The 13,730-nt window shown below is 34.2% G+C and overlaps 1 protein-coding gene across 1 annotated transcript in view; it reads right to left on the bottom strand.

Moving 5' to 3' along the window:
• The window catches only part of LOC128205584 (deleted in malignant brain tumors 1 protein-like), a 44,319-nt gene extending 31,017 nt beyond the window's left edge, over nucleotides 1-13,302 (bottom strand). Inside the window, exons 1-20 of the mRNA XM_052907319.1 lie at nucleotides 13,245-13,302; nucleotides 12,329-12,488; nucleotides 11,794-11,957; nucleotides 11,270-11,414; nucleotides 10,871-11,016; nucleotides 10,396-10,543; nucleotides 10,005-10,171; nucleotides 8,949-9,096; nucleotides 8,480-8,628; nucleotides 8,154-8,311; nucleotides 7,806-7,935; nucleotides 6,838-6,994; nucleotides 5,491-5,636; nucleotides 5,052-5,199; nucleotides 4,640-4,812; nucleotides 3,606-3,753; nucleotides 3,156-3,313; nucleotides 1,522-1,672; nucleotides 469-638; nucleotides 59-215 (exon numbers count right to left, since the gene is read on the bottom strand). Of these exons, the coding sequence (XP_052763279.1) occupies nucleotides 59-215; nucleotides 469-638; nucleotides 1,522-1,672; nucleotides 3,156-3,313; nucleotides 3,606-3,753; nucleotides 4,640-4,812; nucleotides 5,052-5,199; nucleotides 5,491-5,636; nucleotides 6,838-6,994; nucleotides 7,806-7,935; nucleotides 8,154-8,311; nucleotides 8,480-8,628; nucleotides 8,949-9,096; nucleotides 10,005-10,171; nucleotides 10,396-10,543; nucleotides 10,871-11,016; nucleotides 11,270-11,414; nucleotides 11,794-11,957; nucleotides 12,329-12,488; nucleotides 13,245-13,302 (2,981 nt within the window). The remainder of the gene's footprint in view (nucleotides 1-58; nucleotides 216-468; nucleotides 639-1,521; nucleotides 1,673-3,155; nucleotides 3,314-3,605; nucleotides 3,754-4,639; nucleotides 4,813-5,051; nucleotides 5,200-5,490; nucleotides 5,637-6,837; nucleotides 6,995-7,805; nucleotides 7,936-8,153; nucleotides 8,312-8,479; nucleotides 8,629-8,948; nucleotides 9,097-10,004; nucleotides 10,172-10,395; nucleotides 10,544-10,870; nucleotides 11,017-11,269; nucleotides 11,415-11,793; nucleotides 11,958-12,328; nucleotides 12,489-13,244) is intronic.
• Nucleotides 13,303-13,730: the final 428 nt, after the last annotated feature.

The following is a 13,730-nucleotide window of genomic DNA, read 5'->3' as shown; positions in this document are numbered from 1 at the left end:
AAATAATCCTCAGTGGCAGTTTACTTAAACGTGATAGGAATATAATGAAATAGTATACCTGCTACTTAATCCCATCATAAAACACAGTACATTCGCATTGTTAATATTATAAGTGTGACTCTCGCTGTGGCAAATTCTGTTCCATGCACCATTCTTGTGTACTTCGACTGTACCCGTATAGCTGTTAATCTGTTCGACGAGTTGTACTGGAGTATCTAAAAGTATTCATTTTAATAACTTGTATGCTCAAAATAAGCATTTGATCACCGTAATAATATATATATATTTTATATTTGACATTGATAATGAAACGATAGACTCTTTTTGAAAACATCAATAGTCTAAAAATAAATATAAAAAACGTAAAAGACTGGAAAACTGCTACGTTATTATATTTATAAATGAAATCATTAATAGTACTTAAGTATGCATAACTGTAGCTTTTTTAAAGTATTTTAATTTCCATACTGCATCGGACAAAGGCATATTTTCCACTCGCACAGGAGCTCATCGACTGCAATTCCGCTGACTTGCACAATTGGTAATCTTTTTCATCGCCGTCGCATGTAATGTTTTTGACATAAACAGGAGTTGAAAAGGATGGCTTGAAAACATCTATGCCCGAGATCACGTGTTGCCTGTATCCGAAGTAGAAATCAATGTTTATCAGATGTAAAGAAACCTAAACTATTCAAAGGGCTTAATACTACAATACCTTCCTTTGAGGTAAGATACTTCCATATTAGGTGTCAAACTGATGTTATCATATATTTGTGTCTATATTGGAAGTAAGCTTCAAAAAGATGCTTAGCTATACCAAATATATTAATTTCCCGTAAGTTATCGAACGGACATCGTTTGTTTGCAATTTCGCAGTTGGATAGAGGCCATTACCCAGTCAAATATCGGTAATTTGTTACAAACGTCAAACATTACCTGTATTCCACGGTGTTAAGCATACGTACCAACAATTATTCTAATCAGCCACCCCTTTAACGATTAACTTGTCCAGAAATCGTAGATTTGGCATTTTTTTATTAAAAAGGGGACATAATTTTGTCAAACGAATTTACCTGTATTTCATGGCGTTAACTTAAATTCGCCAACCCTTTCATGTGTTATTTTGATGAGACCCTTTTTGCAAAAAAAAGTTAAAATTGTAAAAAGGCTAAAACTCTGTCAAAATAAGTCATTCGTAAACAAGATTGAACAGGACCTGTATGTTTTCATATGCAACCAGAAAATCTTTAAATACATCAACCCTTTTCTAGGAACCGTATATAGGACAAATTCAAAGATGGTACGTCATAGCCATAGTAGAATTTGACCTATTCTTTAATGGGTTAGACACATACACTAAATATATATCGTAGACCCTTTCCATGAGCTATCGTCCGGACACCATGAAGGCAAACCAACTAACCGACAGGCTGAACGGTATGTACCCCTAAAACCTTTTTTGCGAGAATATTCTTAAATTAATTTTGACGCAAAGAAGAAAATAAACGTCGGATAACTTACTGTGCATATGAGAAAGAAAGCATGTTACACATAACAACTTCGTTTTCAGGTGTAAGATCTTCAGCACAAAGGTAACCATCTTTTCGATTGTTTCTTAGTTTAACATATCCCATGTACGATGTAAGACCACCTTTCAACTCAATTGGGGATACTGCAATAAAGAAAGTAGTAACTTTTCACCTATATAGTCACTTTCTTTTTAATATCAACATACATTATGATGCTACGCTAAACACAATCGTTGAAAGTCACCTTTATTATACTGCAAGCAGTATGCTATGCATATGCTTATAAGATAATATATTGTACGGAAATGCAGTGAACTCATTTAATTTCCTTACTTGACTGAAAGCAGTACTTTTTCAGTGGCTCGTGTAACTCAATGTTTAAACACACCGTCTAAGTAATGCACTTTAAAGTCACCAATAATGTGCAATCTGTACATTTGAAATGGGATTATTCTTGGGTAATTGGGTATATTTTTTTATTCGCGTATGCAAAGGCCTGCAAAAATGAAAGCTATAAGGGCCATGTAGTCCCCAGTAGAAAATAATCCCCTTATTAAGAGTGATATAATTTAACTTATGGTCATAAATTGTCGAAAAATTGAAACGCCACTGATAATCCTTTTAACGAACCGTGTTTGGACGAAATTGAGGCACTTTGAAAAAAAATATGTTTTTTTTTTAAACTAAAGATTATTTCATTCGTAAGTATTATGGCCGAAGGTCCCAAATGGCGCGGTGCGGCTCATGTAAAAAATTTCCGTCATAGTGAAAGGTAATCAAAGATAAATTAAGAGGTTATATATTCGGTTAAATTTAAACATTCTTATTGGTTATGTTAAGCAATTGTGTAAGTATTGTATTTCCAGTCTTCGTAGTATTTGTTTTATATAAATTATTCTAGAGACCATTTTCATAATGTGTTATTTTGATGATTTCACGTAGATGTCAGAGTAACATAAGTAGGCACTTTGTTTAGAACTGCAGCTAAAACAGTTGTCTAATACAGCAGATCACCAGTGTATTCATTTAACTTCGAAAGCAGTACCGATTTGAAAGGTGATAATGACGTTAACAAAGTTGTTCTCTTTAACGAAATTCTAAACAATCGGTCAAATGTATGTAATATTCTTGATGATTGAAATTAGGTAATTCAAGAATTTAGTTGTGATCACCTCAAAAAATGTTTACTTAGTGGTTACTGAAATATGGTAATGATATAAGTTTGAAAGCAAATAACTGTTTAGTCCTTAATAGTCGGCATTGACTAAAGCTGACCAAGTCTTTGCTTTATTATTGGGTAATCGACATTTTAAGATATATGTAATAATAGTGTTTAAAATACAACGGTGGGTATTAATGCCTAGAGCAACTTCTTAGATCTTATGGGGTAAAAAAAACTTTAAACATCTTTTAAAAAGTATCATTTTAGAAAATAAGGTAATAGTACGGTCTACCACAAAATCAGTTACTTAAAATCGTTCGTGTATTTATGAACACGAGGCTGTTGAATTTCACTGGGAAGGAAGTGTAGTCTAAAACATCTCGACTGAAAATTACCATGTGGAAAATAACTAGAAAACAGATATATAAGGTAAAGTATCAATGCAGATGTATCATATTACTTACAGCAGTTTACTACAGCCGAAGACCATCCGCTAGTTCTGTGGTTGCCCCAGTCAGAAGATGAACAAAGTGAAATGGCTGCCTCATTGCCGTTACAGTATAGATTGTCCAGCAGATAGGACGTTGTTGAAGAGTAATTCTTCGATGAAGGCAATGCGTCACTGTAATAATACTTTGGATAATGGGTTCCGAATTAGAGCAATTGATTTACTGTTTACTTATTCCTTCTGCCTGTAGCAGCGTCATTGGAAGTTGACACGGCATTTAAAAAAAGTATATGCAATCATGTATATACATAAGCACTAGCGCCCAATAGCGTTCAATAAAGGATTCGGCAAGTTGGTACGCCTAACAAGTAAACTATTGAAATATGTTAGTGAACAAGTATGAGTCAAGTATGAGATTCACTTTTTACGCTAATTATTCCAATGTGCACGCGTATTGAAAAGTTACCTCGAAAAATTGTATCGGAGGAGTGAGCATATAAGGTCGGCATTTGTTTTGCTGGAAAACGAACCGATTTTACTCCATGAATTCTGATGATATATCTGAACTTCACCGTCAAAATCAGTTTTGCCTCCAACAAGACGGATGGGTGAGTCTGAAAACATGACATTTATTAGCACTATACTCAATTTATGCACTTCTTTTAAGTACACATGTGTTTCAGGAAAATGACAAATCGAGTGATTAATGATACATGTCCAAAACAATTTAAACCTCTATAAAGATTGCTTATCTGCTGGGGTAAACCCGTTAGAAAGGTAACAAATTGGTGGAGTAATATTGTTTTTTAACGAATATCACCCCTCCCATTTGGAAGGATTCATGACATTGTGGTAAAAGGACTCGTTGCAAGACGTCATAAAATCTGACATAAAAAGGGAAAATACTGCTTATATAAATGATAAATAAATCTAAAACTAGGACAATAACTGTCGCAAAATATGCCGCTCGATTAAATACCCGAAGTCTGACGAAAAGTGGTTGTTAAGCCAGTCAGAGAGCAGGCATTGTAAAAATATATTTTGACAATTCAGGGCCAAAACTAATTTACGGAGTGACTGAGGTTACATGATTGGTTATCGACCTTTACCGAGATAATTTGCCCATACACATTCGGACTACATTTGGTGACGAAACTTATGAAGTTATTGGTATTAGATGACACTGGATTGCACGCACTTTTATACGCCAGGTTATATCAAAAGCGTATAAAAAATGGAATAACAATTATAACAAAAATACGTTAAAAAAAAAGAATTTTTGGCCGAAAATAGTTAAAAAGCTATTGAACACTTACTGACTTCATGCTTCCATTTACAGACTTATGTTCAAATAACCGAAATATGTTCATGTTTTTCATGAGTTAGATAAAATAACTCATTTTGAACAATATTGGACGAAAACTAAAGGAAATTGTTGCCTACATAAATTCTGCCAACATTCCTGATAATACAGACACATTTTATCAACGCATATCTTACATAAAACTCCACATTGCACCGTAGCCACTTCCGTGCCGTTGCACATAGTTTCTTGCCAAGGTGATGTTGTACAAGCTGACAAATCCCACTCTCCTCCCGTGCAAGAAGTGCTATTGATAATGGTGGACAAATTCCCCGTCCCAAATGGTGAGTCAGGCAAAACAGATGCGTTCCTGAAATAGTTTGATATAGTGATATGGTCCAGGTATAAACGTTTTTCCCCACGATATGCTTACGATGTTAATGTAAAGTATGTTTTTGTAGGTTTCAATTGTTTTATTTACAATTCGATCATATTAAAATGAAAACTTAGATCAATAATTACAGTGTTCACAAATGAAAGTACATCTACGAGTATACACAAAACGTTTTAAGTATGATTTTCAACTTAGACACAAAACCATTGAGTCACCATAAACGTATTCCGGCTTTCCGGCACACAACATCGGCATCATCATTGTCGAAATCATTCGCACATATAGTTCCCCATTGCCCCTGGTGACGGACTTCAACTCGTCCGGAACGTTCACTTGTCCCGTTCACCAAACGAACACTACTGTCTGTTGGATTAGAAATACAATACATGGAAATATATTTATATTACTTTTGGCTCGGTTTGATAAAATATATTTTGTTTATATGTAAACCTTAACAATAGCTAAAATTATTATTTAAATAAGTGGTCTTACTTGTGTTGGTCTTCTAAAAGTTCCATTCAGTAGAAAATAATAGATAAATGGAAAACTAATTTGTTCAGTTTAAGTAAACAACCGTACGTAGATTTCATTCAAATCAGCCGATCATATTTAAGTAAACTAATAAGACGTAAGAATACGAAAAGATAACAGTACTGCAAGAGATTTGAATATGTGCGCAAGAAACGTTCTGCCCCCAAATATTGGATTTGCAGTCGGAGAAGTCTTCCTCAGTTTTATCACATCTAAGGTTAGAAATAACTGGTGCTGTTTTGGAGGAGCTCTGTGACAATACGTATCCACTAAAGAAAAAATAATGCCATTAATTAAAGTGATATTTCCGGTACGAATAAATTCATATCTCGTATTGCATAAATTAAAAAAGTCCAGAATGATTCACAAAATCTGACCCCTAGATACATGTGTATTGTAGTCAGCCACAAAATAAAAGAAATGTAACTTATTGTTTTACAGATTATACTATACAGAGTAAACAAGAGCTGTCACAGAGACAGCGCGCTTGACTATTCCGCCGCTTTTCAGTGTAAGGATTGAAAAGTTTTGGCGAAACATGCATGGATCACTGTTAGATTAGATTTTAATGCAATGGGAGCCTGTGTGTTAAGGTTTCAATGCAATACATGATGTATTTGCTGATGGATGGACTTAAAAGTGGTAACATGCAAAACCTTAACCAGAATTTCTATGTTGAATAAAAAGGGGGCCATTATTTGAATTTAATGCAAACTAGAGTTATCTTACTTGGTTATTTAAGTAGATTGGATGGTTGACTACCATTTTATAAAGTTTCAATGCAATTCATTCAGTAGTTGCTGAGATATTAACCTATGAGTGCTTACATGCAAAATTTTAACCAGAATTTTTGAGTCGAATAATAAACGGCAATTATTTGCATTAAATGCAAACTAGAGTTATCTAACTTGTTCAATTAAGTAGGTTGGATGGTCGAGTACCATTGTTTCAAGTCTCAATGCAATACCTCAAGTAGTTGCTGAAATATTAACCTATGTGTGCTTACACGCAAAACCTTAACCAGAATTTCTAAGTCAAATAATAAAGGCCTATTATTTGCATTAAATGCAAAGTAGAGTTATTAAACTTGGTTAATTGAGTAGGTCGGATGGTCGAGTACCATTGTATCAAGTCTCAATGCTATACCTCAAGTAGTTGCTGAGATATTAACCTATGTGTGCTTGCACGCAAAACCTTAACCAGAATTTCTAAGTCAAATAATAAAGGCCTATTTTTGGCATTAAATGCAAAGTAGAGTTATCAAACTTGGTTAATTAAGTAGGTTGCATGGTTGAGTACCATTGTATAAGTCTCAATGCAATACCTCAAGTAGTTGCTGAGATATTAACCTATGTATGCTTGCACGAAAAACCTTAACCAAGGGGTGACGCCGACGCCGCTTAGGTGAGTAGTATAGCTCTCCTTATTCTTTGAATAGTCGAGCTAAAAATAATGAAATATGTTACGTGCCTTTGGGTAAAACCGATTTTATTGCAAATCATGTTTGCTTCAAACGTTGTAAAATAGTTATTCGTGCATATTCCAAGCCACGTGCCATTATACAGAGCCTCTAATCGTCCAGACTTGATAGAATGGCCATCAGTCAAGCGATATATTGTGTTCCTCCCTGTATAATAATGAATGCATTTATGTTTAGAAACTTAACATAATTGGCATGCTCGTGTCCATATACAATTGATACAAAGTAATTGACACGGAGATGTATTCGATCTGTTGAAATGCTTTTGCATTAAGATTACTTCGTATTTCTGATTACTTGAATTTACTTGTTATTGTATATCTCATCTAGTCTAGAATCGTCAAACATTATAAATTCAATCTACATAAGTTCGCATAGGCTATTTCTATAACTAAAATACGACAATCGAAAAAGAATCTTTACATATTTTGTTTTTGGAGTAGTCAGTGTTTAGCATCATGTCAAAATGTATTAACAAAAAGGACAGCAAATATAATTGAAGGACAATTGAACCTTCAAACCATGTCACTGCAAGGAAACCACTATCATTATTTGCATTCAAAGAAAACAACGACGTTAAATTTCTCACTTTCAACATATTTACTTTTACACCCGTTTCTGCTTGGAGTGGTTCCCTTACGGTAAAGATTATTATACCATATGTAACAATTGGAAAAAATATTCATGAAATGCGAATATGTGTTTATTTAAGTTGGAGCGAAACAAACACACACACACATATTGAAAGCAAATTTAAAATTGGTGTGATTTTTTTCAAAATTAGCTAAAACAGTTTTAAATATAATGTGTTTCAATTATGATTAAGTGTGTATTTTGCCATAGGGACCTATAGAACCATCACTGGCACTTATTTACATATTGGGTTTATAAGAGTTTAAGTGACACTGTATTTTTTCTAGTAATACAAATGAGCAATTCATAATACAATTAGGCATACCGCAGTTGATTCCGATGTAATCATAGTCAGAATTGCAACTTCCTTTATACCACTTTCCACTGGTTGGAATACACTCCGTAATGTCTGTTTCGTTACCATGGCAACCGAGACTACCGAAACATCTTCCGGGCTTTACAAATGCATAACGATTATAGGCGTAACGGAATGATGGGTTTCTATAAAAAAAGTATTTATAATTTGAAGGTAAATAAGAAATAAACAAATTCTTGCAGCAATTCAATAATTTAATAATTCGACAGTATGTTATTTTCTCGACAATAATCATAATGATGAAATCATAATAAAACAGTTTGCCTTTATTCCAATACAAATAAAAGCCAATCAAACTTGCTCAGTAGGGAATCCAAGACTTGTGCAGAGAACCATAGCATCCTCTTTTCTAAAAGAGTCTTCTCTGATGCCATACCACTGGCCATATAAGTATACTTCAACATAGCCAGACATGAAAGTTGGTCCTCCTTTTACAAGAACTGGAGATCTTGAAACTGCAAACAACAATTCAATGATAAACAAACTCTTTTGAAAGAGATGTACTTCTTTAAGAAAGTGTAATTTACTGCTCATCAGTTCGCTAGTGGATTTGGCAGAAAACAAGTGAATATATATCAAGAACTAATTTCAAGCTGCATCTATATTTTTAGACTATGACATACAGCAATTTACTCCAACGTCAGAGGTGCAGGAATCGGCAACATCGGTATATTTGCAGTTTGCGATGTCGGTTTCATTTCCAACGCATTGATAACCAAATTGTTTTCGTGTTCCATTCCCATATCGGCCGTCGTTGTATACTGAGATATTTCTGTTTAAAATAAAGAAATAGAATCAAAGTCCGCATGAAGTTTAGATTCTGTGCGTTTGGAAATACATTGAAAACACACTTGAAACTACAATGAAACGCTTAGTAGTCAAACATTTAAACGAAAACCCTGTTCAGAGGCATAACAATTATTTTTCATGATAGTGGTATTCGTGTCTTAAAATGTTTGTGTTAGACGATTCGACGTTGAGTAAATTGATTCGTTACGTACAGGGCAATACTTAAATATTTTTCATTGATGGACATTGTTATCATTACAAATAAATTGTGTTCATGATTATATTCTTTCAAACTCAAGTTACCCTCTTTCAAATCCAAGAGTGTTGCAAAACACTAAAGCAGTATGATTATCGACACTGTCAGAGCACAACGTTTCCCAACTAGTCTTATTAAGTATTTCAAGTCGACCCACAAAGTTGGCAGGACCATCCTGAAGACGAAGTTCTGAGACTGAAAATGGAAAGGTATACCAGCTTTTCTCGTCAGACTTTAAACTTATTCTTATAAGACTATATCAATTGAACTACTCGTTTTATGTTTCGGTCAACCTTTTTCTAATTGTTCGCAGAAAACTTATTCATCACACTACCATGGATGACTTGAGAGTTTCCAATATATTACAATCTGGACTAATATATAAAAAAAACTCTCGAAAAGATGAGCTGAATTTTGAAGACATATTTAAATGATAAAATAGTGTATATGGTTTCAGGCAAAATTAATAATCATTATTAGCAATTATCAAATTTAGTGTTAATACTCACCTTATAAACCTACTTATAACTCAAATAATTTGTTTGTTATGTGCATACTATAGTGCTTCGAGAGAAGCATGAATATTGCTACATATATATGTGTATATTCAATAATTTGAACTTATTTAAACCTATAGCCAAAGGTTTTGCACAATGACGACACCTAGGCTATTTCGATACCTCGATAGTTGTCCGACAAACAAACGAGTTAAACTATTGAAACTGCTAAGGGAGAGCAGTCGTCAATGTTATTTGAAAACACTGTGGTTATAGATTGGAATAGAATATCCGATTTGTCCGTTAGCTTACACAACGGTGTGAATGGTAGAGCGTTCGATTCGGTTGCGGAAGGTGTGTGTGTGTGTGGAAGGGGGGGAGTCAAACACCGTCCACGTTAAACCCAGGAAAGTTGTATCCCGATTATCGGTGCTTTACACCGAGCACGTTAAAGAACCAAGAGGTATCACACCCAGATCTCTTGTATATCAACATCAATATCACTCTACTTTCCAGTACACCAGTACTTTTATGTATATGCGTATTTAAAACAAGTTTACTAGATGACCTAATTTACGTCGCCGATTTCAATGTAAAAAGACTTACAACATTCTACGGCAGCATCCTCGTTGTGATTGCAGTTCGTTGGTGACAACCAATCGCTTGATTTGCATTCAGAAATATCTTCTTCGATTCCAACGCAACGCAGCTCGTCAACGATGATATCACCTTGACCTTCGCCGTAATAGGCACCAATGTGCGCTTTGGCGTTTCTGTATTATAAGTAAAACATTTAGTATACAATTTGATATGTAGTTATTTCAGTAAATATGATTGTAGTTATGATTACTCAATATCAGAATGTTTAACAATTTAACCCATACTATATCAACATTTTCTAAAAATCAAATTGTTAAGATACCTAAAATGGAGTTGTCTTTATATGTTTATTTCAATTGTTTAATACTTATAGAAACAAAACAATAAAATTACAGACTTCCCGCTAAATCCAAGCATGTTGCATATCACGTTGGCCTCCAAATCATCAAAGTTGTCGTCACATATCGTTCCCCATTGTCCTCTGTATTTAAGTTCTACTCTGCCGGACTGTGGACCGGTTCCGTTGACAAGGCGAATAGGCGTTTCTGAAATTCAATATTATGGAATATGCGAGTATGATAATATTTATATAAGAACATATAAAAACACTCCTTTTATAAACATTATGTCTCTGTGTCTGAGTTTGTTTTGACGTCAATCTCACTTACTCTGTAAGTCTCTAAGTCCTTGATAAGTATGATAATTACGCTAGTTGGCACGATGCTATGCTATGGTATGTTCTTCTTTACAAGGAAACCACCTGTCCGAAACCAATTTTTCTTATCGAAATGGAACAGAATTGGTGAAAAGTCACCTAGCAGTAAAAGTATTCTTATCTTTCATTTGCTTATAGTTTGTGAACATTATCTTACTGCAATTGATGCCAGCAGAGATGCTAGATGAACAGTTAGTTTCGACCATATTACACATGCTCAAGTCTTGTTCCTCGCCTTTACACACGTACGATGTTGTCGAAACCAAGGACTGTGAGGAACTCGAAGTATATAATTCTGCACCACTAAAGAATATCGAAAGTACATAAACATAAAATTCCTCAAGCAAACATTTATTTCATCAACTTATACCATGTATTGGTTTATCATTTATATTAACCTAACCAAGTATTAATTACTTAATGAACATGGTATATTGCAGTTTGTTTACATAGATAACACATATCTGCCTGAAGGGGACACTAGATATTTTATCATATAGTTATGTCATGAATATAAAGTTTTTACTTCTTAACATATATAAAATACTGCTCCCACCTGGCACTGAAGCCAAGCATTGAGCAGACCACCTTGGCCTCAGTCGTTCTGAATGTGTCCTTACAAAGTGAGTTCCATTCTCCATCTATTTGTAATTCTACTCGACCTTTGTGCGCATTTCCACCAAACAGGCGAGTGGGTGTTTCTACAATGCATAATATTTCTGAAATTATTTTCATTCGATATTTTGATATCATCACAACTTTTAAATTCGTTTTTGTGGTAAAATTCTACAAAACTCTCAAAAGGCTGCTGCTAACGCTCGTCTATTTTCTTACTTGTCAAATAGGCATAACTTATATCGAATATATCTATATATATATATTATGTTAATGGAAAACAACACACTTATGAAAAGTTCTTGATTTGTATCCAATGGTAACATCGTTGTACCACTCCAATGGTGGCGACAAGACAAAAGTTGAATCTCAGGGTACAACGGTATTTCATTTTTATAAACAAGCTACAGGCTTATAAAAATAATTGTAAATAGCAAGCCAGAAATATCCGTTCACAAATCTTACGGCAATCAACTGCTATGTCCTCGTCATGGTTGCAGTCACTTTTTCCCCATTCGCTGTGTTGGCAGTCGGCAATGTCGGTTTCGTTACCAAAGCACTTGATGTCATCAAGCCATATCGTTCCCGTCCCAGGGCCGTACACCGATGGCGGAATAAACCTCGCATGACTTAAACAATAAAGTTAAAGGTAACTTGAAATAGGAATTCAAACACATATTTAAGAGATGATAAAAATAATTAAAAATGACCTTATAAATCATACAAGAGCGTTTAAGTGATCTGTAGCAATAAGTTAACGTGTAGGAAAATTCTGTCGGACCCACACGACTATCAAGTTCCCAAATCGTTCGTACCCTAAAACGTTCAGTGAACTTAGTTTAACATATTAAACTATTTCTCCATCAAGTATTCCATTTAAATGATAGTTTTCGAAATAAGCGTTATACCTGTTTCGAAAATAAAATTTAATCCGAAAGAGCTCTAAACGATACTTTGTCGTAAGATCGTTGATTGATTGAAAACATATAAACATTAATACCTGACGTCAGTAAATCCCATCATTTTGCAGACGACCTTGGCGCTTGCGTTGTCGAATCCATCATCACAGACCGTTCCCCATTCGCCATTGTATTTGATCTCGAGGCGACCGGTGTTAGGTGTCCTTCCACCGAATAAACGAACATCCGTCGTAGCTTCCACTACGGATTCATGGATTTATATATTAAAATAAACTGAAGATATATTAAGATTTAATTATTTGTATGGTGTATGGTTTTCAACGTATGTATATTTTCATTTTTCGGTGACGTCGCGATTCGAAACATGATGTAATCGACACAAATGTTTCATATTCAAAAAGATTTTATAGGAATTATTTTATGTATTTTGTGATTACATGGTTCTATAACCTAAAAAGACGCATAAAACATATGATGTCGACCAACAACTAAGGTCATTGACATTGCCTGACCTGATTAAACAGAACATGACCTTTTTGAAGTACTATCCTAAAATGCAAACTATAAGAATAGGAAAAAATGTAAACATTATCATTAACACGACCGTTTGGTTTTTACAGATTCATGTTATGATGCCTGCAATCGAACTGTTCTGTTGTTGTTGTTTTTTTCTTAAAACAACTATCAGTTGAAAACATGCATGTGTTGTAAATAATAAAACACTCTTGAAGCATTAACTTCTTTCTGATTTGTAATGATGCATATCATTCGTACAAAATGTTTTACACGAAGAAAAACAACATAAAAAATAACTTACCTGTTATATTTCCAAGGCAAATTATTTGACACATCAATTCAATGTCGATAACAACGTATTGTAAATTATATCATTAAATGTTCTTTATTTATCGGGCCTCGATAAAGCCCTTAAAACATTTCAGTTTAGATATTCTATTCCTTGTGTATGCTTTTTAAAGTCATTCATAATTTTCATACCTCCGTTAATCACCGTCAGCCAAAACGCAAAGCCAATTACTGAAGTTAGCAAACCCATATCCCATATGTTTCCATTGCTAGCTTCCAGACAGATGTCCAAAAATCTGAACGACGCCCTTTTATTGTGTTTCCATTTGTCCAATCAAATCTGCGAAGAACAAACTAACTGATAGCGGCAAGCGGGACAAGTCTACGGTTTTGCGATATATCAGAATCATAAACAGTTTTCAAAATTCCCCTCCTTCAAAATAGAGCCATTGCGTCGTTTCGTTACGTGATAACCTAACAACTTTAACTTTGTTTTAGGAGTTATCTCTAGTGTTATTTCGATTAAGATATGGTATCAATAACAATTCTTGATCTTATGATTACGTTGTTCTAAAAACAGATATGATTTTGCAATTTAAAAAAAGATATTGTTTTGAGACCCAATTAATTGTATACTAGATAGATTTTATGATTGTGAAGCGAGTGTTTCTGAAACGG

This window comes from Mya arenaria, chromosome 2 (assembly GCF_026914265.1).
Source record: "Mya arenaria isolate MELC-2E11 chromosome 2, ASM2691426v1".
NCBI classification, from domain to species: Eukaryota; Metazoa; Mollusca; class Bivalvia; order Myida; family Myidae; genus Mya; species Mya arenaria.
This window is presented reverse-complemented; position numbering and strand designations above follow the sequence as displayed.